Source organism: Drosophila melanogaster, chromosome 2L, assembly GCF_000001215.4.
Source record: "Drosophila melanogaster chromosome 2L".
NCBI lineage: Eukaryota > Metazoa > Arthropoda > Insecta > Diptera > Drosophilidae > Drosophila > Drosophila melanogaster.
Genome location: NT_033779.5, coordinates 8415644 through 8438128, shown reverse-complemented (window position 1 = coordinate 8438128; position 22485 = coordinate 8415644). Strand labels below are relative to the sequence as shown.

Genomic DNA, 22485 nt, shown 5'->3' with positions numbered 1-22485 from the left:
CTGGATTGAAATGCGGCATTATTTAAGGGTGTAATTCCAACCGTCACTTACAATCCCAAATTAATCCCATGTAAACGTTGACTAACAACATAATTTAGTCTTTGAGGAAAGTGACAAAACACAAGTGAAGTTCTTAGATAATGCCTATGTTTAATGTTTTTTGTTAATGCTCAATACTAGCTTTGTTCTTAATGACTGAAGAGGATAATTGATCCGTATAGTTTCTCCTATTCGTAATCACTCGGGGGCTTCCTCTGCTGTTGCGGTGGCACTGGCGTTGGCATTTTCGGCAGTGTTGGAATCCTTCTTGCTGGCCTTGCTCTCCTTTTTCTCCTTGACCACTTTACGATAGACCTCGAGATCCTGCGTCAGAGAGGGCACGAAGCTTTCGAAGTCTAGCTCGGTGAGGGTCTGTAGAATATCCTTGGCCGTGATGGTCTTGTGGTTCTGCTTGTGGGCCAACGCCGTCGACGAGGATGTCACGAAGATGGCAAACACAGATGCCGCTCGGGCGATCGCTGCTCGCGCTTCCTTGCTGACACTAGCTGACTCCGGCAGTGCTTCCTTGATGAGCCGGCCAATCACGGCATTCGGCAGGTTAAGATCCTCGATGCGCTCGACCATTTTGCTGCTGCTTATCTGCTTTTACTTGGTGGGCACTTTTGATTTTCCGTCTAGATTTCGGCGTCTTTGCTTCCCGCGTAAAGAGTAAACAGCTGGCTGAACAGTGTTGGACAAGGCCAGCGTGCACGCATCTACACCAGCGATGTGGCAACTCCCCCACTCAATTCTGTTTGCGCCGCCTCGTTCGCATCAATTGTTTACACATTTTTATAAATAACAGCCAATTACCCCGGCCTAAATGTGCACGGAGCGATTCGGGCCAAACTTGAAGCTGTTCCCCTCCGAACTAACGTGATACAAGTCCTGTGCGTGTGCCAGCTACCACGCACATGGACCAGCAACAAGCGACGCCGCCAAAAAAACGCAGGCACAGCGAGTACCACGATCCAGATTATCAGCAAACGGAAGTTTCTAGCCAGGATGAGGAAGAAACCTGCGCAGAAGCCGAGTCGCCCGGTCAAAGAAAGTGGACCAAGACGGAACAGTCGGATGGCATGCTGCCGTTGTCCGACAAATTTCAGCGCATCCGGGAGCTGCTTCGTCTGGAGTTCCAGCGCGAAATCTCTCAGAAGGTCGAGCAGCTGGCCGAGATCGACCGACGACTGCTGCAAGGACGACAACTGTTGGACAGACTACGCTATCAGGTGGTCAGCGAATATTACCGAAAGCAGCAGGTCCCCCTCACCGGCGCGGATATTGCGAAAGTGCGCGGCGACAGCCTTTTTGGGGACGACATAGCCGCTCCGCAGCTGCCACTGCATCCAGCCATTAAAAAAATCGTTGGCAAGCGCCCTGTTGTCATCCAAAATCATTTGCCAGAGCGCACGGCGGCCACCTTGGCCAAAGAAACCATCCGACTGAGGAATCCGGCTCATCGTCGGGCGGAACGAAGGCGGCAACAGAAGATCAAGGAGCAGGGCATCGTAACCGATCACTCCAAGGACAAAAAAGATCAGCCAGAGCAGGAACCTCCCATTTCCGTTAAGTTGGAGGACGAGCAGCCGTGCACCAGCCGACAGGCCCACGAAAGGCAAGTGGAGCTGAATGCCTCGCGGCTGAATAACAAGAACAAATTCAACTTCGTGGTGGGTAATACTTCCAAATACATTGGCGAAGACTCTCGAGAGAATGGCACAGGTGGGAATGCTTTGACCTATAAGTGGTTGGTCTATGTGCAAGGCAAAGATCTACCTGAACCACTTGAAAAATACATTAAAAAGGTAAGTAATTCCCATAAGCACGTACGGAGTGATTCAATCTCTTCTTCGCAATTCTAGGTGCGCTTCCACCTCCATCCGTCATACCGCCCAAACGACATCGTGGACGTGCACAGGTCTCCGTTTCAGCTTAACCGACATGGTTGGGGCGAGTTTCCGATGCGCATCCAGCTATTTTTCCAAGAGCACTTGCAGCAGAAACCCGTGCAACTAATGCACACGGTGGTGCTGGATAAAACAATGTGTGGACTGCACACGATGGGCGCAGAGACCACTGTGGAAATATGGCTGAGAGCAAAACAGGCGATAACGAAACAGAAAAGCGGCAAACCTCATCCTCCCCATGAACAGGAGACTGCAGTTCCTGCTCCACCTCTGGCTGCTCCGAATGTTTTAGAGCCTTCGGTTTTCGCCTTTCCTGGAGAGTCATGCAAACCGCGCACCATTTCAATCACTCAAAATAAGGAGGAACTTGATGACAATCTGTTTGCTGGTATCAACAAAATTGAACTCAGCGACGACATTGAGAAAATTGAACCAACTGTGTTGGTTTCAGAGCCCCTGAAGTTAAACTACAGTCCAAGAAAGCAGCCACCCACTCCGTCATCGCCTCCTAGGACTCAACTTCGGTTAAATGCGGCTCAGGTCACCGCTTCGAAGCCTTCTGTGGTCTATCTGCCAGTAAACGGCCGAAGTCCTAGGCAGGAATCCTTGCCAGAAAGGCAGCGGCAGGAGTTTTCGCCAGTAAAGCACTATCCACCGGCATCTCCGCAGAGAGCGTGGAAGGAATCCTCGTCGGATCGGCCACCAATAAAGCCTGTGCCCAATGGCCATCACCAGGGCAAGAAGAATGTTGTGTTTCAGAGAGCAGGAAAGCTGTACATTATCGATCCCTTGCAGCGCAAGCTTAAGCAGGCTGCAAAGCAACAATCCCTGCTGAAACCACAATTGAGTCTTCTTAAGCCACCGTCAGAAACGCGATGGCATATGCTGCAGTGCATGCAGCACGATCATGGGTACGCCAACATGAGCGGCGAGATGGAGGAAAAGCCAATGCTGTTACCTCCAATTGTGGACACTACCATACAATCGCGACCCCGAAGGCTGGAGCACATCTTTAGAAGTGCACAATTCCGAAATATGCGCAGTGCTGTGGAGTTCCTGCTGAGCCGCCTCCCGCTTGCGTCGATTGATCAGCAAAAGGAGTATCCATTCACTTGTATAACCCTCGAAGAGTTCCACAATCACACTGCTCTAAAACAACGTTGCTTTGAGTACCTGCGCGCACGTATGCTCCGTCGCTGTCTGATGCAGCACCACGAGCTGCATAAGTTGGACATTAGTGGAAAGGAACACTACTGGAGTTTACGGGAGATAGTGGCGTTCGCCAGGGTTCATGGTTATACGCCAGCTCTCAAAGATGTTTTACCTGTCGTGCATGAAAAGAGAAAACAAAAACTGAGCGATGAGGAGCAACTGGCTCGGCGTGTTCAGGCGCAACTAAAGGGCGAGCCCCAACCGCAACTGTCGGCCTATAGCAGTCTCAGCTCAGGCAATCGGCTGGAAGCTTGGATAACCAAGCAATCCGATCGTCTGCTTGGTCATGATCAACAGATGCGGGATAAGGAGTTCATCGATGTGTTGGGTGTGGACAAACCTCATCCGCTTGCGTCCAGGTTAACAAACTCAGCAGATGTATCTTTCCAAATGGTGAATCATCGCCAACTACTTTATCTACCTCCGCCGAAGCACTTGGATTCGACCTTGCAGCTGGTCCAGGAAATGTGCAAGGACATTAATATCACACTGGAACCGGAGGAATCTCCGCCTGGCGTCTCCCAGCCACTGGCTCTCTCGATGCTCGGACAAGTGCTGCGCACTTTTATTGAGAAATTGGTGCGCCGCTCCTTGGCGGCGAAACTGCAACAGGAGACTTTGGAACAGTTGCCACCGGCGGCGGCCAATGCTCCGTTGTGTCTCCAACCTCAGGACATAGGCCGTGTCATCAGTCTGTGTTCCGAATTGGATTTCCTCGGAAACAGTCACTTGGGAGTTGCTCCGATAGAACCACAAATCTAATGTGCAGTTGCCATTGTTTTGAATTTATTTTTTATCAAGTCCGCGTCATAGTTCAAATTCTACTGGGATATTAGTTGATATCTAATTAGAGCCTTGTACTCGTTGGTAAGCATAAATCTAAGCAATAAATTAACTAAATTAATGTCCGAAGAAATGAATACTGCGTTTTTAATTATCAACGATTATCATATTTTGGACGAAATCATGAGATGAGTGGTCATTAATTTTTAAATTTTGAATATCTGGCTGAAGACTTTTAAATTGTTTTATCAATATAAATAATAATCGCTACAATTGCATATTTGTACGAAACATGTAAACATTTTTAAGTCTTATCAGCTATCTTCACAGAGTAATATATCTTTATAGTGCCCTAGAAGTATGCAGTGAAAAGTGCCGTTAACAAATTGAATAACTGTTAAAGGGCGGTTTTTTTTTGCAGCTCTTAGCATATCCATATGATTCTTCGACTATTATCGGTCGCAATCGCATCTCTTTTGGGGGCGCTCTCTTCGCTCTCCCCGCTCACCGATCGATTTCATTCATGGCGCATGCCAATGCCGCCAATGTAGGGATGAGGTCCATCTGTTTCTCTGGCTCTGTTTTCCTCAGTCTCTTTTCCGACGTGCGCGCAACAAGACCTAAAATCAAAGTGGAGCAGAGAAGAGCCCGCTTCCCGCGCTTGCTGCTCTTTAGATTAACTAATTAATTACTTGCCTGATATATAAAATGATTCACGAGTCATTATAATAATTATAATGTCGAAGCCTTCTACAGGCCATATAGCAGCTCCAGTACGTCTAAGATAATCTATGAAAAGCTTTTGGATCACCAATTTTGAATGCTATTTCTTTTCCTTTTTTTTTTGTTTCGTGTGTGTGCGTTCGTGCGACAGAAAATGTGGAGGCGCTAAAATGTTCTATTTTTATTTTGCAGTAAAATCCACAAGGAGATGCAAGTGTGTAGTATGTTTCAGCTTCTGTTGCGACGCCAAATTGCATTTGCGGCCAGCACGCCGCTCGATCCCTCGATCGTTTAGACCCCTTCATTGACTCAGTTTTCCTAGTGGTGGACAATCGGTCCACCCAATCAATATTTTTCGGAGCGCCACCCCAAGCGTTTTCCAATGATGCAAATCCCATTTACTCGGATTTTCAAAGTAATTTTCGTGCTCTCAACAATTGTCGCCGTCACAGGTACGTACATAATCTCCACCTGATTTTTAGATTCCAATATTACGGCCAGTATTGCCAGGCTCTCCCACAAAAAAAGCTATTTCTAGCGTCGAAAAAACTGGAAAACAGCTACAACAAATCATAAAATATTTGCAGTGCTGATTATATACTTGTTATGCTAAAAAACTAAAACTTCCTTGAAAACTGTGTAAAATCCTGTATTAGCTTTCTGTTCGTGGATGATGAATGAAGTAAACTTCAGATAATATACATATTTGTGAATTATTTCTAAAGATTTTTTTGAGTTTCATTTAAATACTGTCCTTATGAACAAACTTTGCATTCTTAAAAATTAAAAAAATTAGTAATAATAATACCATAGGGAGACATTTTTATGATAATTTCAAAAGTTGCCGCACTAAAAACTGAAAGCTTTTTGTACTTCAACTTGAGCTTTACAACGTTATCTATTCTGTATCTTTGCGATCACTGGAAATGTCCTGTTTTCTTAATCGCACACCTTCTTCTGTATTCTGCAGATTGTTGTTCGAGCCGAATCTTACTTCTCCGAGAGCATACGCTGAAAATTGTGCAGCATCAGCACAGCCACATGCACGAGCATGCGCACGAGCTGCAGCAGCAGATCCAGGAGACCGCGGTTGAGTTGCTCAATCGCCTGGAGCTGCAGCGCAAGCAACTGGAGGCCTCGGCCCAGGAGGAGGCAGACCAGCTGCATCCCGATACGGATCCCAATCCGGACTCGGGCGGCCAACTGCCAAACGCAGACGACTCCATTGCTGCGGATCCGGAACAGGATGGGATAATTCTCGGATCCAGTACCGACACCTGGTTGGCCAGCGAAAGCAGCACACCAATCACTGATTCCGAGACAGTGACAACACCCGAAACTGTTACCCACACCGGAGAACCGCCACCTGACCCCAGTTCGTCCAGCACGCCTGACTCCACGACTCCCAGCCCGAACGACAAGGAGACAGAGATTCAGATGCTGCCCTGCAGCGAAGCTTACAATACTAGCTTTTGCCTGAACGGCGGCCACTGCTTCCAGCATCCGATGGTGAACAACACAGTCTTCCATTCCTGCCTCTGCGTTAACGACTACGATGGAGAGCGGTGCGCCTACAAGAGCTGGAATGGTAGGTACTCTACTCTAGCATAGCCATCCATTCACAGAAGTCTCTTCCTGTGTTGTATGGAACGGATGGAACTAACGATATCTATTAGTCTGTACCCAGTACATGGTAACTAAATGAACTCATTGATCATTGCAGGTGACTACATCTATTCGCCTCCAACAGCGCAGCGGAAGGTCCGAATGGCGCACATCGTCTTCTCCTTTCCCGTACTCCTCATGCTGTCGTCGCTCTACGTTCTCTTCGCAGCCGTTTTCATGCTCCGCAATGTGCCGGATTATCGCCGGAAGCAGCAGCAACTACACCTGCATAAGCAGCGCTTTTTTGTCAGATGCTGAGATTTAGAATTTGATTTGGAAACAATTTGGTTTCACCTATATAAGCCTCCTCTTTGTTGGATGGCAAATTCTTGTTGACCATATTTCTTTACGTTGCGCAGCGTAAAATTAACGCTTTAATTTATTGAATACATTTAGTGTACTTAGTAGGATTTTCTATTTAGTTGCAAAAGACGCACAAGTTAGTATTTGCTTTTCTTTATCATTTCTTAGTTTCGTTTGTTTCGCTTTTGAAGCTTTCGTTGGAGCTTTTGTAGTTTGTTTGTAGTAACATTTTGTTACGTTAAATTAACCATTACGAAATATAATGTAATCTTAGCGCTTACTCCAGTTACCAGGACAAGTGATTATTTTCGTAACACTCTGTTACATTGTGTATATTGTAAAGAAAAACTATTTTGGTAGTGTATTAAAGAAGAGGATTGGGACTCGACTCGAAACAGAATTAAAACATTCAAAACATTGTTTCCTTTCTGCGGTTCATCGTATCTCGTATCTCGTTTCTATCTCTCTCGTTTTTTTTTTTCAGCCGGCGGATATGAGTGAAGCACGCTTTTGGGTTTTATATTTTATAATATATATTTTATCCAATATTTCGTCCAAAAATTCTTTACAAATTTCTTCGAACTTACAGTTAAATGTATAGTAGAAATTATTCAAAAAATTCTCCTCACTTTCATCATTTCATCGTATATGATTTGTTGATTCTTTCGCTATCAAGATCATCAATATGAGAATGGTATGTATGCGCTTGTGTGGTGGATGGTGTGTGCTTGATGGGTGATGGATGTGTTTTTGGGGACTTAACCCGATCTGGAATTGAGAGGCATCAATAAAAAAAACTATTGATTCCTGCGCGTGGGTGGTGTTTGAGTGGGGCGTGGTGATTGGTTGCAGTGGTTGCATTGGTGGCGTGGATGGTGGTGTCGCGTGTAACTCGGACTTTTGCTTGCGTATATCTTGGATTAGGGATATGAAGTTCGTACAAAAATTATTTAAAATATGTAAATGTTTAAAAATGTATTTTTGCTTGTTTTTTGTTTTGTTTTGTTTTTATCTCGTTTATCTTGTAATTGTTTGTTGTTTTACGTTGCGTTCTTTTGTTGTTGCTTGTATCGTTTGTTGTTTTGTTTTTAATAATATGTAATATTATATATAATAATTATGAGTAGGATTATTCGCATGTAACGGGCAGTTGTTCCTGTGTTGTAACGTCTGCCGCGGCGGCATTCTTCTCCTTCAGATCCTTGGCGAGATCCACCTGTGAACAAACGCAATGGAAATTATTAGTTGTTTATCTGGTCAAGGCTTTTGCTTTGTGTGTTGCATAAAAAAAAAATTATTAAAAACTGAAAGCACAACAACAACAATTAAGGGGAAAGAAAGTTCGCGACAATGACAAAGGCGCAAAAACAAAACGAAATAGTATACAAAATAATGTATTTAATAATAAGCGATTTACGAACTGTGTGTGCGAGTGTGTGTGTATGTGTGTAGTGTTTTTAACATTAAGGTACAGTTGTGTATTTATGGTCTTTGGTTTTAGTGAGAGCCAAGAGTTACGACAGCCAAACAGATATTGAGTTAGGACAGAGCGGGGTATAAATGGGTTGGGTTTTGAATAATTTTCTGTTTTCTAAATTTGTATTTTGGTGTGCATGTGTGGAGGATTAGGATGAATGCGTTTTAGGTTGTGTTTATGGACTTGGTATCTTGCGGTTAATACAATGCAGTCGCTATCCTCGGTTTAGTATTACGTACTTCATTCGCTTTATATCACCAAAAAATATCATGCAATCCCCGAGCAATTCAATCAACATCAATCAATGTACCAAACACTAACGAACTACGTATTAACAACTACGGCAACAAGCGCGCTACCAGCAGCAGAATATCTGATGCCATTTGAATGGGAAACACACACAGAGTGGAGAAAGCAGAAGAAGCACGCCCAGGACATAGCTCCATGCCCACCAAATGGAGCGCCAGATGCAAGAATGGTTATATGGTGTGTTGAAGTCGATGTGTTTTGAAGACTTGAGGTTGCAGTTTTAAGAACCACTGCCACTTGCTATTCACCTTGTTGTTGCTCTCGCCCTCCTGTTCCGCGGATCTCGCATCCAATTCTACCAGCAGATCGCCGCCTGCTTTGGTAATCGGAGCATCCAGATCGCTAATGATGTTTTCAACCAGGTCGATTTCATTCTCCTTATCGTTATCGCTATGCGCCTCCTCGGAAATAACTTGCTGGTCTGATGTCTCTTGTTCGGTGGTTTCCTCAACAGCTACTGTCTGTTCTTCGAGGATTTCAACCTGATTTTCGATTGCCGCCTGCTCGTCGGATACTGAAGAAGATTCAGCAACGTTGGAGCTGATGCTACCGGTTTCTTTCTCAACTTCACAATCTACAGCTTCTGTAACAGCGACCTCATCGTTTACGGCCGCCGGGTCAATGGGATCTGGAACTGGGTAGGACTCTTTTTCGTCGGGTGTATCTTGATCTTCAATAGGTTTCTGGACATCATCAGGAGTAGGAGAAGGAGCCGTTACTTCATCGTTTTGAACTGGTAAAACTTCCTCAACCACAACCGTGGAGCTGGATTCCTCAATTGTTTCAGGAACAGAATCCACCTTGGCCTCCTCCTGTTGTTTCTCTTGTTCGGTGACAATTTCTGCTGCCTGTTCGGTGATTTCAGCCACTATGCTGATTGCCTGCTGTTCGATCTCATCGGGCTTCACGTCGTTTACTTCGGGGACATTCGGGGTAACCTGCTCCTCGATAACATCCTCGGACAGCACAAATGCGGAGACACGAGACGGAGGCGGGGATTTGGGCAATGGAGGTGGCGGACTGCTGCTTCTCGTCTCCACAATAACGGACTCGAACTCAATTTCGGAAACTTCAGTTTTCAATTCAGAAACTTTTGGTACGGATTCCGTATCAGCTTCAGACACATCGGCTACGGACTTGGCTTCAACTTCGGGAATTTCGACAAGTGGTTCAATTTTAACTTGGGAAACCTCTGCCACGGGTTCAATGGGGGAAATGGAAACGGGAACTTCGACTTCGGTGGACACAGGAGCAACAAGCACGAATCCCTCGGCCTCTGTCTCAGTCTCCGTTTCGGCTTCAGGTTCGCTGCTAACCGCCTTGATGATTGCTGCCACAACTTCCTCTTCCGCTTGGCTGGGGGTCACTGTTTCAATCACTTCACTGCTGGCCTGCGTGTGGGAGGTGGGAAGGATCGTGTTTGTTGTTTTGGTTAGGATTGTTTGGGTCTGAACTAACTCTGCGGCTGCTACAACGGTCTCGGTCACAGTGCTTGTGCAAGTTCTTTCTGTATCTGTACTTATTGTTTTTAGTGCAGTGTTCTCTGTGATTTCGGTTGTTTTTGTTGTTGTTGTACTTGTATTTACAGTGATGTTTTTGCTGTTGTGTTGTGTGGTGTTGTCTGTTCTTGTGTGGTTGTTTACCTCAATTTGCTGTCCCTTCTCGATCTCGGTGGCCACGGGAGTGGGCGGGGGCGTGGTGGTGCCATTGGTGCCATTCTGGTGCGGTGGCTCGTCATCAACGTTGCTCGGAATGTTGTCAGCGACAGGTGCTGTCTCGGTCACTGGGGACTCGGCCAGTCCATTGCTTGATCCGTTGGTCAGCGCCTCTCCGGCTCCATGTCCATTGGTCACCACTTCGGGCTCTGGCTGGCTCTCTTTCACGGGAACTTCTTCGGTGGCAGTGGTGTTCGATTCGGTGGCAGTGACTGTGGCTGGTTCTTCGGCGGGCTTGGGCTTCGCCGCTTCCTCAACTGTGGAAGGTGCTGGCGCCGCCTTTTCGGTTTCTCCGTTGGCCTGTTTCTCCTGCTCGGTCGCTGATCCATTTTCGGCGGGCTTCTCATCCTTGGACGCCGGCTCGCTGGTGGCAGTGGCAGTCTTATAACATTTAGAGATATTAAATAAAATTCCTCTTGAACTATTTCGAGTGTCAACTTACCTCAGCTGGCTTTTCAGCCTCGCCATTTGTAGCCACCGATGGTTCTGCGACAGCTGCATCCCCAGCTGGAGCAGCCTCTGCCTCGGCCGTCGTGGGCGACGTTGTGCCAGAGGTGGGCGACGTAGCCTCCTCCGACTTGGCCGGTTTCTGTTTGTCCTTCTTGCCAAAGGAAATGCTTCGGAAGGACCACTTCTTCTTGACCTTGTCCTTCTTGGACTTGGACTTGATGCTTTCGTCTGCCAGCGGGGTTATATCCTCACCAGCAGCAGCCTCCTTGGGAGATCCCTCCTCGCCCTTGGCCGTTTCAGCGACCGCATCACCACCCTCAGCGACTGCGGCACTCTTTTCGGTGGTCAGATCTTTGTCGTTCTCAGAATGCTCCTCAGTTTCCTTTTTCTATTGGCGTAAATTAAACACATCAGTCATGAGACGTACACATTTGAAGATATGATTTGCTTACCTCTACCGCCGCCGCTTCATCACCACCCTCTTTGGGCGTGGCAGCGTCTCCGTTCACAGCCGGCGCGTCCGTCTTCTGGTCCACATCGATTTTCTCCACCTTGCCGGCGACCTCATCGCCCTCTCCGACCTTCTTGGGATCGGTGGTGATGTCGATTGAACGCTTGCTCTGAGCTTTACCCATTTTTTCCTGCTGATCCTCCTTTAGTCGCTAGTGTAAACTGAAAGCAAATGAAGCGAGTAATTAGTTTAAATGTGAAGCATTGTAGAGTGGAAAATGGCACAAGTACGGCGGCAATTTATATTTTTAGATAGTGTTTCTCCTATTTTTTGCGATTGACATTTTCACAGACACGCACTCTAGATCTTTCAATGCAATTCGATGACCTCATTAAGGATTGCCGATTGCATCCACCACTTAGGGCTTATCAAATAAGCTAGACCATGAAGAAAACAATTGCGATAATGTGTATTTACTACGCTAATAGCATTCTTTCATAAATACACCGTTTACTTAAATCAATATTTTGAAATAATTTTGGCGATGAGTTTAATAACTGATTCACACAAAAATTTTTAAAAAGAATATTCTCTCTAAATTATTAATTATAATTTCAATAAAATTAATTTTACTATCGTCTACAATTACCCAATAAATACTGTAACGGCCCAACGAGACGGCAGTAATCGTAAACAATTTCAGCGCCTCAAATGATTCATCGACACTTGAATGTTTTTCATTATACTGGGAAGTTTGTATGAAACAACGAAACAGACGCTGCACCAAGGAAAAGAGAAATGGGGAGGAGGGTTTTTTTTAGCGTGCAATGCGTCATGTTTAAGCTAAATCGAATTACACACACAACATTTTTGCCAGAGTGAATGAAACAGAAACCGTAGCAAAGAACCAACACATTTTTCGGCCGTAAGAGTTGGCTCAGCAAGAAGTTTTTTGCATTTTTAGGGGTTGTAAGTGGGAAATGAAATGGGGAAGGTGTTGTGTGTGCTCGTATGCAGCTAAAAAATGGCGGCAAACACACAAACACACACACCAAACCCGACCCACACAGACAACAAAGGCTAAAAGAGCAGCTGTTCCGACGGCTTTCTCTAGACCCGGTGAATCAACAGCCTCCCACATCCGAACCATCCACATGCCCGCCCCACCATCCAATTCCACTTCCACTTTTAACAGAAGCACACGCACCACCGGCACGTGGTGCGCCATATGCAAATTAAAAATTCTCTGGGAATCCATCAGTGACTCATTAGCTTCAATTTATTATTGCCTAGTTAGTTGGACGTGAGTCAAGACGTGGACGAGGCAGGAAGCAAAATATTACCGATGTGAATGATTCCCCACTGATAGGTGCAAAAACGTTCTGACATTGGAGTTTCGCCGAAGAGCTTTGACTCACTTGCGATGTCTAAGGCGTTGTCAACTAAACAAAGGTGTGAGCAATATGTCATTCATCACCTTTATCAAATACGATGTATAAATTTTGAGACAAGAAACAAATAACAAGAACAGCTTGAGTGTGCACCTTTCCCCCCTTCAATACGTAGTACAACAAACCATATTTAGAACAGCAAGCCCTTAGGGTTTTGGAATTCCGATTAGATATAAAACCAAAAGCTTTAAATTTGCACCGAAAGCAAACAATCGTGCACTCGGCACAAATACATCATATCAATTTAAATACGTAACAAGAAAAGAGACCTCAAGTTTCAAGACTCTGTGGGTTCAACGAACTCAGCGAAGCAATTAATATGAGACAACCCGACACAATACCATACGTATACCATACAATACCGGGCCAACTGAAGCTCCTCGTTTATGTATTTCGATCGGAGTGATAGCGGAGCGAGCCACATATATCCGATGGGCAAAGAATGAGGCTATTAATTTCTGGCCTATGTCTATCCAAACCGGATGAGTAATGGCCGAAATATGCCGAAATACTCCCCCATTGTGCCCACTGAATTTGGTCATAGAAGGTAAGGTAATAACATAAAAGCGCAAGTAAACTGGCGCGCATGACGCATCAAAGAAAAGGACATCGAGAGAAACCGAAGGAGAGAGAGAGAGAAAGAGAGCAGAGCGTGAGTGAGTAAGAGCCGAAGGACTCGAGAGTGCGAGGGTTGCCGGCATTTGCCAGGGAACTACAACAATAATAACATTAGCGGGTCTGGTCATTGCACGTTGCTATGCCAACATAGCAACAACTGTTGTTCCTTCCTCTTTCACTTCCCCTTTATCGTCATCGTCCCCATCCTCGTCCTCTGCCCACAACCCCCTGCGGTGGGGCGTGTGAAAATAATTGAGTGCGGTCCAACGTTTATATTCAATGCATTAGGACACACATGCACCGGGTTGCCAGATCAGCGAGAAAATACATCCTTTCAGTAATAAACTAGAAAAACTATTCGAAAGCACGTTCTTTAACAACTTTGCCTTTACTTTATAAATTATAGCAACTGTCTTATGTTGTCAAGTAAAGTGCAATTGAATGTCTAAAATTCGAATTAGAAAAGTACCACTGCATTTTTCCCAATTGATTTAGAAGGCGGGGAGTTTTGAAGTTATGGAGTGAAGTGACTCAAGGGTGGAAGACCGGCTAAAATGTGTAATCTATGAAAATTACTTAATGGGCGACAACAACAAAAGTTTTCGGGGCCTTTGTGTCTTCGTTTTTTATTAGTTTAATTCAATTAGACATGGCATTTGACATGTGCGCCCACTTTCACACGCCCTCCCCCCATTTGGATCCCGATCCCTTACCCTCGAGCTGTCGAGCCGATGGACGACGACAAAGGAAAACGCAGAGCAGAGCTCGCAGCTCACAAAACAGCAGCCGCATTCTATAAATAAAAGCGCATTTATCAACAATGGAGAGTGTATTCGAAAATAAAATAAAAGAAGCAACAGCACAAAGAGGCGTGAGTGTGAGCTTCAATTCGTTCCCATTCACATTCCCTCTGCCTTTCGGACGCAGCCGCCTATCAATTTTGACACTCCAAGCTGCTGTGTATCACTTTGCTGGCTCCTGCATTCTTCTGCAAATAGTGCTGACGAAAGAAACTCAGCTGAGTAATATGGGTAAACAACGTTGAGAAAATATATTGCATTATATCTTATTTAAACACATCCCCTTAACACATCAATGCATCATTAGACACTGTAACACAAAACTAAACTGACCAGCGGTGGGATAAAAACAAGGGTTTGTGTTGTTATAGTAGGTGCTATTCTAAGACTAGTTTATCTAACTATTCTGAGACAATTAGATTTGATAGCCAAGTGATTTTGGAATATAGCTAAAAATAGCCAAGCTGACAGCTCAGTCACCTCCTTCCAACGCTATCTATCCATCTGGCCGTCTCATTCTCGCCTGCCGGCGAGGGAGCGATGGATGAGACGTTTTGATACGTAAATTAAATTGATTGTGCTGGAATGTGCCGGCTGAGTGACCGTCTGAATGTCTAGCCGGCCGGTCAAACAAATTAATGTGTGTGCGTTTGGGAGATGCTGGCCTGGCTTGTTAAAGCGCAGGCGCATAGCCACTATTCCCATTCCCATTATCCGTTTCTCCATTCCAATAAAACCATTTGCACTCCCTCCCAAGATCAGTGGCAGCAGTGTGGCATCATGATGTGTACATTGTTGTGCAATTAAAATTGAAAAGTTTCACCATTTGTGGTAGGGACAATGCCTTAGAGCAGAGTGCATGCGCACCAGCGCAATTGAACTTTTATAAACTAATCAAGAGAGATCGTTAATGGCATCGCTCACACACATCAAACATCCATCCATCCATCCAATCCATCCGTCAGTCCGTCCAGCCATCCTCCTCTCAATTGAGTGGAAAGTTTCCCTCAATCAGGCTCAAGTAGACCCAAGTTTTGAGTGGGAGAACAATAAGACGGCGAGGAAGGAGCAGTAGAAGAAAGCAGAGTGCACTTTCGTTGCATTGTTGCCTTCGCTGCCGCTGATAAGCCACGCCTAAGCCGCAATCAGACGATGCATTTGGCTTTATTGAGCGCATAGCATACATATAAAGTCGCAGTCCACTTTAATTGTCATCAAGAAACATTCTTGTTGTGGCCCCCACGCAAAAAGTACGCACACACACAAGCGCACACCCACAATGCGGATGCAATCTTATAAAGATTATGATTCCCGAAAAGCGTGCGAAAGAAATGTATTCTTCCTGAAATATAATCGCTAGGTTTTTAAAGGAAAGTTTACAGTATGTATTATTAATTTACAATAAATGAAAATAAGACGCAATATACTAATAATAGTTTGAATTTTGTATTATCACATTGATCAAGGTGCTATTTTTGCTTATCAAATCTTATGAATAGACACAAAATTCATGCTTAATCAATTCCAATAATCAGAAAAGCTACAGAAAAATTAAAATAATTGAATGTTCTGTCTGGAAAACAAGTTTGCATGCAAATACCCCATGTCCAACTTCACAAAGACTTTTCGTGCTTTTTAACCCGAATCGGGCCTTGTCAACTTTATAAGCCAAACCACTAAGCCAAAAATATGCAAGAACCAGAAGGCAATAACGAAACCGAGAAGAGCAATGGGCCAGGCCACTATATCAAAACATTGACAACAAGCCGAGTGTGTCTCAAGTAACCACCGGATACAATTGTTGTTGCTGGGCGAGAGTGCTGTACTGGAGTTGTGGCATAATGAAAATGATACGATACGTAAAATGAATGCATTCCATAATTAGTAGCAAGCAAGTACACACACTCCACACTCCTCCTTTGCACACACACACACATGTCACACGCACAAGTTGGTTGACAAGACCCAAAGAAAAGAGAAAATATTTTTTTCAATTATCATTTCCGGTCAATTCGGAATGTTCTGTACGGACAGCGGACAACGGACATGCTCCCTCCCCATTTAAGTTTCGTGTGTCTTTACAATCACATTTGATATGGATACATTCACAGGGCCAAAAATAAAATATACAATCATTGTTAACGGTACACAGAAACCTATTCTTCTATATCTGTATTAATAATGACGATAACACCAGAGGAAGTCGTGTTTCGGCTGCGATTGGGAAATGGGTGGAGTTTAGTGTGCAGGAACACGGCTCTTCAATTGATAAATGCAGTGTTCGTAAAATAACAAAGGAAAATCGATATCAGCAAGTGATTCACTAAATGCGGGGGACTTTTGACAGCAAAAGGCCCCAAGATCGGGTGCTACGTGATTAATATATATACCACCATGTTTTAGCGAAACATTTCCCCCGAATTTAGGCATGTTTGGCCAGTCTCGGTGATCTTGGCAAACATTACCTGCCCCACAAAATAAGAACTTGCAGAGTGTACACATTGTGGAGACGTGCTCCAGTCAAGTTTTTCACAACATGACAGCAGATACAGATACGACCGGCTTATCTAGCCGGTTTTTATCATATCTTCAAGATATTCTCGTACTTTGCCACACACAAGCAAACATGCAAAGAATGGAAAGAAGAAAGAATGGGGCATAGTGTGGGTATGGGGCATCGATCGTAAAATTAGACGCACTTGAAAATATCTTCTTCCTCTTGGCCTGCCATTCAAAAACTATCAAAACCGCCACACAATCGGGCATCACACGCATATGTACGAAATATAATGAGGCACAAAACGCATAAAATCATCAGCAAGAACCGTAAAATTTTATGAGCTCGTTGAGAACGTCCGATATGTCTTTGTACGACCGTTCCTTCACTATTTACATATATGTATGTATATATGTATGAATTGTATGATGGCTAGAAACGTATGCCAACTTCTTTTTTGCAAGGCGCAAAACCCGAAATGGCGCATACGAAATATGTTGCCGCGGGGCTGTATGCGTGTATGGTACTTGAAAATATTTCAACAATGTGTAATCTGGAAGACAAGTAGCAATGATGGAAGAACCCTAGTTTTTGTAGCGAAGAAAATTACAGTTCAGGGCAAGAGATACGCTTTTAATGGAAGATAGGTGCAGTACTCTGTTCTTTTCGTACTTTCTAATTCCGTTGGAAGTTATATAGTTGTGTTAAGCTTTAAAAAAACCATGACAATGTTATAGATATAGTTTAAGCTGATATGAATAGATAAGTTAATTTGCTTAACTTTCTCTTTCTGTCTGGAGTAGTTATCTAATTATGATAACTTTTTAATCTTTCTGATAGAGAACGATTTTGTATAGTATAAATTTAATCTATATAGAATCCAAACTGAAGACTTAACTTTGCTGAGTAACGTAATATAAATTGATCTTCCTGATTTCATACAATTTTTTCTCAGTCTATCACATCGTACCGGCACCATAATATACCCCCCACACTCAATCATTACAGGGTATCAAATGAGCGCGCACTTAAATCAACTACGCTGTGGGCCGGTGTTGAAAATAATTACAATAAATATTTGAATATTCAAAGCTTGGGGGCTTCCTTTTTTCTTTATAGACAAGAAAGGGCGGAAAAGCGGGAATAAGCGAATAAGTGCCAATAAATTTGTCGCCTGCCCACGCAGAGTCACCTTCTTCTGCTTCTTCTTTTTCATGGCTCAGTGGAAAAAAGGATAAAAACGAAGACAAAGTAAATCGGAGAAAAGCAGCAACGAAAAAAGAACCAGAGCGCCCACTAAACCGGTTCGCTTTTCTTCTCTTTTCCTGCTGCTCCAACTCTCTTCGCTGATTCTCTCGGTCTCCAGTTCTCGCTCTCTCTCTCTCTCTCTATCGTTGCGGTTAATTAAAACTCCGAGAGGCGTGCGACAGTTGTAAGTTGTGTATTAAAAAGTGGTAACAACAACAAGTTAGCTAGCGTGGCCAATTAGCATTCATTTTCCGCAAAGAGCAGCCGCGGCACACAGCTTTTCTGATTAGAAATTCACAGTGGGCACTCGAAGTGTGTCTGTTGTAAACGGATCCTCTTGGATTTTATACATAATTCATTAGACCCCTTTGGGGGTGCTGCGTTAGCTGTCCCATTCTTCGATTTCCGGTACTTACAATTTTTGCCAACTGCGCGGGTGGTCTCTTTCTATCTCTCTTAACTAGGTGAAAACTAACTGTGGTAACTGTGCAATTAACTAGTGAGAGTAATAGTTTAGTCGTTTGGCACTTCGCGTCTTTTATTTGTGTATGCAGGCTGGAATTAAATCCCCACGAGAACCGTTAAAGTCGAGCGAAAAACGATGACTGAGAGAGCGAGTCGCGATCAATGGCAGCAGAAACTTCTCATGCAGCCAGCAGAGACTGCGACGTCAGCGGCAGCAGAGGCAGCGACGTCAGCCGGAAGCAGAGGAGTCGAAAAAAAAGCTGCAAAGAAATGCGGGCATACTCACAAATACACACTTACTGACCGTCAGCTGCCGATAAAGATAAAGGCGTGCTCCTGGTGCCCCTCCACCACTCCCCACCCCTTCCCTTTCCAACCATAACCTCTACCCCTCCTACCCATTTTCCATCTGATTCTTCTTCCTCTTCTCACTCCTTAGTCAATAACAAACTAATGAGCCTTGGCGGCGTCGATGCGTATGCTTTATTGCTTTATTTTGCTGCCATTCACACAATGACCCCACATGCAACAACGAAGGCAACAAAAACAGCGGCAAGCGCAGGCAGCGGGAATAAACAATATGCAAAGGGGGAGCCTCACACACGCACACACACACACACGCACGCAGAGAGACAAAATTAAGAGAAAGAGAAGGCGTGAAGAATCACCGAAATACCAAAATATGTGGTGTAACAGTCAACGGGACTCTTGTATTGTTATTTAATTATCGCCCTCGAATGGGAAAGTAATTGTGTATCGGGGAACGGGATTGCATTTCGTGGGGGTACTCCACTTCAATTCAAGATAAATCTCTGCTGTGGTCGCGGGGTTAATGGAACTGACTCCTGTTGGAAGTGTTCCCATAAAACTACGATCAAATCCAATAGATTCAATCCAATCAGTTTCACTTATGGTATGGATACAGTTTATAATTTGTGAAACAATTGATACTCGATGTTTTCTTACTTGTTTCGATTACTGTACCTCCGCGGACTGAGAACAAATAGCGGCTTTGATAAGAAGCGCTAAATAGGCAAATCCGAAAACCGCAGCAACGAAATCGAACGCCACCAAGAGCTTCAATTTGAATAAAATTCATGATCGGCGGGCGGAATGAGGGATATGATGGAGATCGGATCACATTGGATCCGACCAGGGCCGCTTATCTTCGCCTCGGACGCTATTTGTTTATTTTGGTTTCTGGGGCCTACTGCGATTGATTTTTAGTGCGGACTACACATATATTTCTATTTTCCACATTTCTGTTGATTTGGCATTAATACAATGCCCATTCGGCACGCCAAATGCCTCCCAAAACAACAACACCTACAACACAAAAAAAAAAAAAATTTTAATGTGCACCCCCAGCAATTATGATAGTATGCCTGAAACCATACCGAATTCCTGCGGAATTAGTGGCCTCAAGTGGTCGAACCGAGGGCTATATCACTCGAGTTGTTCGAGAAGAGAACGTGAAATGAAAATCAGCTCAATCTGCAAACGTTTTCCACTCACACAGCCCCAGCAGCAGCACATCACAGCGGCAGCCTTCGAACATCTTTCACACAGATGTTTGCATATTAAATGAGAAATTCGCTCGCTTTCGTAGATATACGAATGTATGGCAGCGGTGACAAAGGACCTCTCAACACTTTGGCTTACACACACACCCATATACATACATATATACGCAGCTACCCATGCTCCCCAATTGAGCTTCGGACTTTGAGCTTCATATGTTTAGCGCACAAATGTGCCCTGGCAGACCGGTGTCTCCGTTCTGCGAATCATTAGATCGTATGGGTTACTTCCAAAATGACCATGCTTACTTACACTCATTTCCAGGAAGTAGCTGCACGAGCATTGATATATAATTACTATGTTGATAAACAAAAGGCATGTTCCTGGAATCTTTCCAGTTGTCAATAACATTACATGCGTTAGTAAATAGTCGAAAATATGTTTTTCGTACATGCTTTGCCACCTTTACTGCACTAAGAAATTCTATAACCGTACGTGAACCATCTATAACTTCTTAGAATATCAAGTTTTACTGTATTGTAATTCCGGAAAAGATTTCTGTTTATTTCCAAATAGTTCGCAGTTAAATTTAAACCCTAATCGACAGCTTTAAGGCCAATTGTGCGATCGAGCATTGCTGGTTAACCGCGAATCGCACTTGACGAAACGGCATGTTTGCCCCCAGTCCCTCCACACCGTATCGCAATGCAATGTTTACTCGAGTTTGAGCAAACGTTGACAAATTCGCCAATAAAGGCGACACCAAAAAGCATTATATGTATATGCTCGTCCTCAGTGAACGACTGGCAAATATGTACACGAAATTCGAGCCGACTTCAAGGGAAAACCCGCCACAAATTCTATGGGGCGCCCTCCCCTCCTCCTTAACAATAAACCAATTTCAAAGATACATTCGGTTGGCGACCGCTACCTGAAATCGCAGCGAAATAATTCAATTTGCTCAAATTTCGGGAGTGGGGAAAATTCAGAATGCAAACTCCATTCCTAATCAAATTTTCAACAGGCAAATTGATAAGATTTTCGGAAATATTTACAGTTTTGGTGCCTAAATTGGGTCACTGACAAATAAATTTGGTCAGGTTAGAACACAAAGAAGAGCATTCATTTTCAAAGAAAAGATTTCAGTAGAGCAATCATGAAATTTCACTTGTCAAATACGTTTTACGTATTAAGTACAGTACAAATATTTAACAATAAAAGTAATTATATACTTAAGAAATATGATTGTGACAAGAACTTGAATTTAAGATCCTTGACAGAGGCTACTAAAATTTAAGGCATTAGCATTCAGCGTTGCAAGTAGATCATAAAATTCTCTTAGCAGTAGTATAAATTGCAGTTGACAATCGAAAATCTTGTGATTGCGCTTCTGCTTCTTCCTCCTCGGCCTCTGCCCACCCACTCCATTCGTAAAGGACTCACACATGCAGCGAGGCACGCACACAGGCACACTACCCCAGGCACGCAAGCACATACACCACACACACAAAGACATGTAGGCGACGCCAGTTAGGGCGGTGGCTGTCTGCCCGTCTGCGATTGAGCGATTGAACGACTGAGTGACGGACGGACGGACGAACTGACAAACCGACGCTGCAGAAAGTGCGACGCAGTTTTTCGCAACAAAAGTGTAGGAAAAACAAAAAGACGATCCTCCTCGTATCGATAATCTGAGTAAACCGAGACGCAAAAGGGATCGAAACGTATACAAAGATCAAATGGCCACAGTGGGCACTCGCTATGTGCGTGCACCTTGCACAAGGATGTTTGGCTGAGAAGGTAGAAACATGTTGGCAAGTGTAATCAGGCGTACAATGCAAACAAAGAGGAGACAACGACAATGAACCAGAAGTCAAGGCGAAGCGATGGCACAAAGGACCAGAGCGATGAGCGGGCGAGGCGAAGGAAGGCGAGGCACAAAAAGGAGAGAGCGCTAGATTGAGCCGAAGAGACAAAGAGAGAGAGAGAGAGCGAGACGGATACGGATACAAAGCCACACCGGCATGGTGTTTGCCTCTGCCGCCGTCACTGCCTGCGCTGCTGCTGCGGACGCCGACGTGGTGGCAACGCCGACGCATTGAAGGCGGCACACCCAAAAATTTTGTAAAAAGGCAACTACTCCAAGGTGGCGAAATTCGAATGCTGTATTTTGCGGGGGCGGGGTTAATGACAAAGAAAGTTCTCCTTAAATGCATAAAACTCCATTTAAATATCTCTTTTAGTCTTCGCTTCTCCCATTCTTCACCGTTCACGCACACTAAGCCGCCTTCCATGGCGTCCTTTTTCCTGCCTGTGTGTGTGAGCGTCGGCGGGCGTCTCTTTTACAAACACTTGTGCCTCAAATACAGTTACCATTTTTGAAACCAGTTAGAAACTTTTCGTCAATAACTCTTTGTCTCCTTTTCAATCACAATTCCTTTAAACAAACACGAAATTCAAAGCGGGTATAGAGAATTTCAAAAGTAGCACCACTCACGCACACACACACACGCAAGCCGTCTGCCTGCTTGGCTTTGGTTTCTTTTTCATTTATTTTTTTAAATTAACTCCTTTATGTTCTGATCTTATGACTTAAAGTGGAATTTACCTGGCTCGATTCTCTCGGTTTCGGTTTAAAAACACACGCACTTGCTTCTTTCTTTGCTTTGCGATTCTACACTGGCAGCAGCTCTTTTTGCCTGCTTTCCGTTTCGGTTTCTTTTCTCGTTCTTGTTGCGCGCTCCACAAATAAAAAATGTCCGCTCGGGTCTGGTATTTACGTCGCGTTAGGATGTTTTCGCAGTTAGAACGCGTTAGGGCTTCGGGTCTAGTTATAGTGCTGTCCACAAAG

The 22485-nt window shown here is 44.3% G+C and overlaps 4 protein-coding genes across 10 annotated transcripts; 2 read left to right on the top strand and 2 right to left on the bottom strand.

Moving 5' to 3' along the window:
- Nucleotides 1-132: 132 nt before the first annotated feature.
- Nucleotides 133-724, bottom strand: Chrac-14 (Chromatin accessibility complex 14kD protein). Its single transcript, NM_057298.4, has one exon. It carries the CDS (start codon nucleotides 622-624, stop codon nucleotides 238-240), a length of 387 nt encoding a protein of 128 aa, NP_476646.2. The 5' UTR covers nucleotides 625-724; the 3' UTR covers nucleotides 133-237.
- A 39-nt stretch (nucleotides 725-763) lies between these two features.
- On the top strand, nucleotides 764-4071 carry D12. Its single transcript, NM_135384.3, has 2 exons — nucleotides 764-1844; nucleotides 1902-4071. Exons 1-2 carry the CDS (start codon nucleotides 954-956, stop codon nucleotides 3918-3920), a joined length of 2910 nt encoding a protein of 969 aa, NP_609228.2. The 5' UTR covers nucleotides 764-953; the 3' UTR covers nucleotides 3921-4071.
- Nucleotides 4072-4530: 459 nt separating this feature from the next.
- Nucleotides 4531-7043, top strand: grk (gurken). The gene is made up of 4 exons (NM_057220.3): nucleotides 4531-4714; nucleotides 4857-5116; nucleotides 5635-6252; nucleotides 6388-7043. Exons 2-4 carry the CDS (start codon nucleotides 5047-5049, stop codon nucleotides 6585-6587), a joined length of 888 nt encoding a protein of 295 aa, NP_476568.2. The 5' UTR covers nucleotides 4531-4714; nucleotides 4857-5046; the 3' UTR covers nucleotides 6588-7043.
- Akap200 (A kinase anchor protein 200) lies at nucleotides 6832-22439 on the bottom strand. 7 transcript variants are annotated; one of them, NM_001298822.1, is made up of 6 exons: nucleotides 22243-22386; nucleotides 11036-11255; nucleotides 10576-10971; nucleotides 10062-10514; nucleotides 8667-9809; nucleotides 7152-7848 (listed from the first exon to the last, which is right to left on the bottom strand). In NM_001298822.1, exons 2-6 carry the CDS (start codon nucleotides 11216-11218, stop codon nucleotides 7762-7764), a joined length of 2262 nt encoding a protein of 753 aa, NP_001285751.1. In that variant the 5' UTR covers nucleotides 11219-11255; nucleotides 22243-22386; the 3' UTR covers nucleotides 7152-7761. The 7 variants fall into 7 exon arrangements, with proteins under 7 accessions (NP_001285752.1, NP_001285751.1, NP_787998.1 ...); NM_058112.4 differs by having other exon boundaries at nucleotides 7585-7848; NM_001298823.1 differs by lacking the exon at nucleotides 8667-9809 and having other exon boundaries at nucleotides 6832-7848.
- Nucleotides 22440-22485: the final 46 nt, after the last annotated feature.

Excerpts from the sequence above, each read along its gene's own strand:
- Chrac-14 (NM_057298.4), bottom strand. The coding sequence starts at position 624 with ATGGTCGAGCGCATCGAGGATCTTAACCTGCCGAATGCCGTGATTGGC.
- D12 (NM_135384.3), top strand. The coding sequence starts at position 954 with ATGGACCAGCAACAAGCGACGCCGCCAAAAAAACGCAGGCACAGCGAG. Across the intron at positions 1,845-1,901 it reads TTGAAAAATACATTAAAAAG|GTGCGCTTCCACCTCCATCC; the intron begins GTAAGTAATTCC and ends TCGCAATTCTAG.
- grk (NM_057220.3), top strand. The coding sequence starts at position 5,047 with ATGATGCAAATCCCATTTACTCGGATTTTCAAAGTAATTTTCGTGCTC. Across the intron at positions 5,117-5,634 it reads AACAATTGTCGCCGTCACAG|ATTGTTGTTCGAGCCGAATC; the intron begins GTACGTACATAA and ends TGTATTCTGCAG. Across the intron at positions 6,253-6,387 it reads CGCCTACAAGAGCTGGAATG|GTGACTACATCTATTCGCCT; the intron begins GTAGGTACTCTA and ends TGATCATTGCAG.
- Akap200 (NM_175984.1), bottom strand. The coding sequence starts at position 11,218 with ATGGGTAAAGCTCAGAGCAAGCGTTCAATCGACATCACCACCGATCCC. Across the intron at positions 10,515-10,575 it reads AGGCTGAAAAGCCAGCTGAG|ACTGCCACTGCCACCAGCGA; the intron begins GTAAGTTGACAC and ends AAATGTTATAAG. Across the intron at positions 7,849-8,666 it reads AGGGCGAGAGCAACAACAAG|GTGGATCTCGCCAAGGATCT; the intron begins GTGAATAGCAAG and ends GTTTGTTCACAG.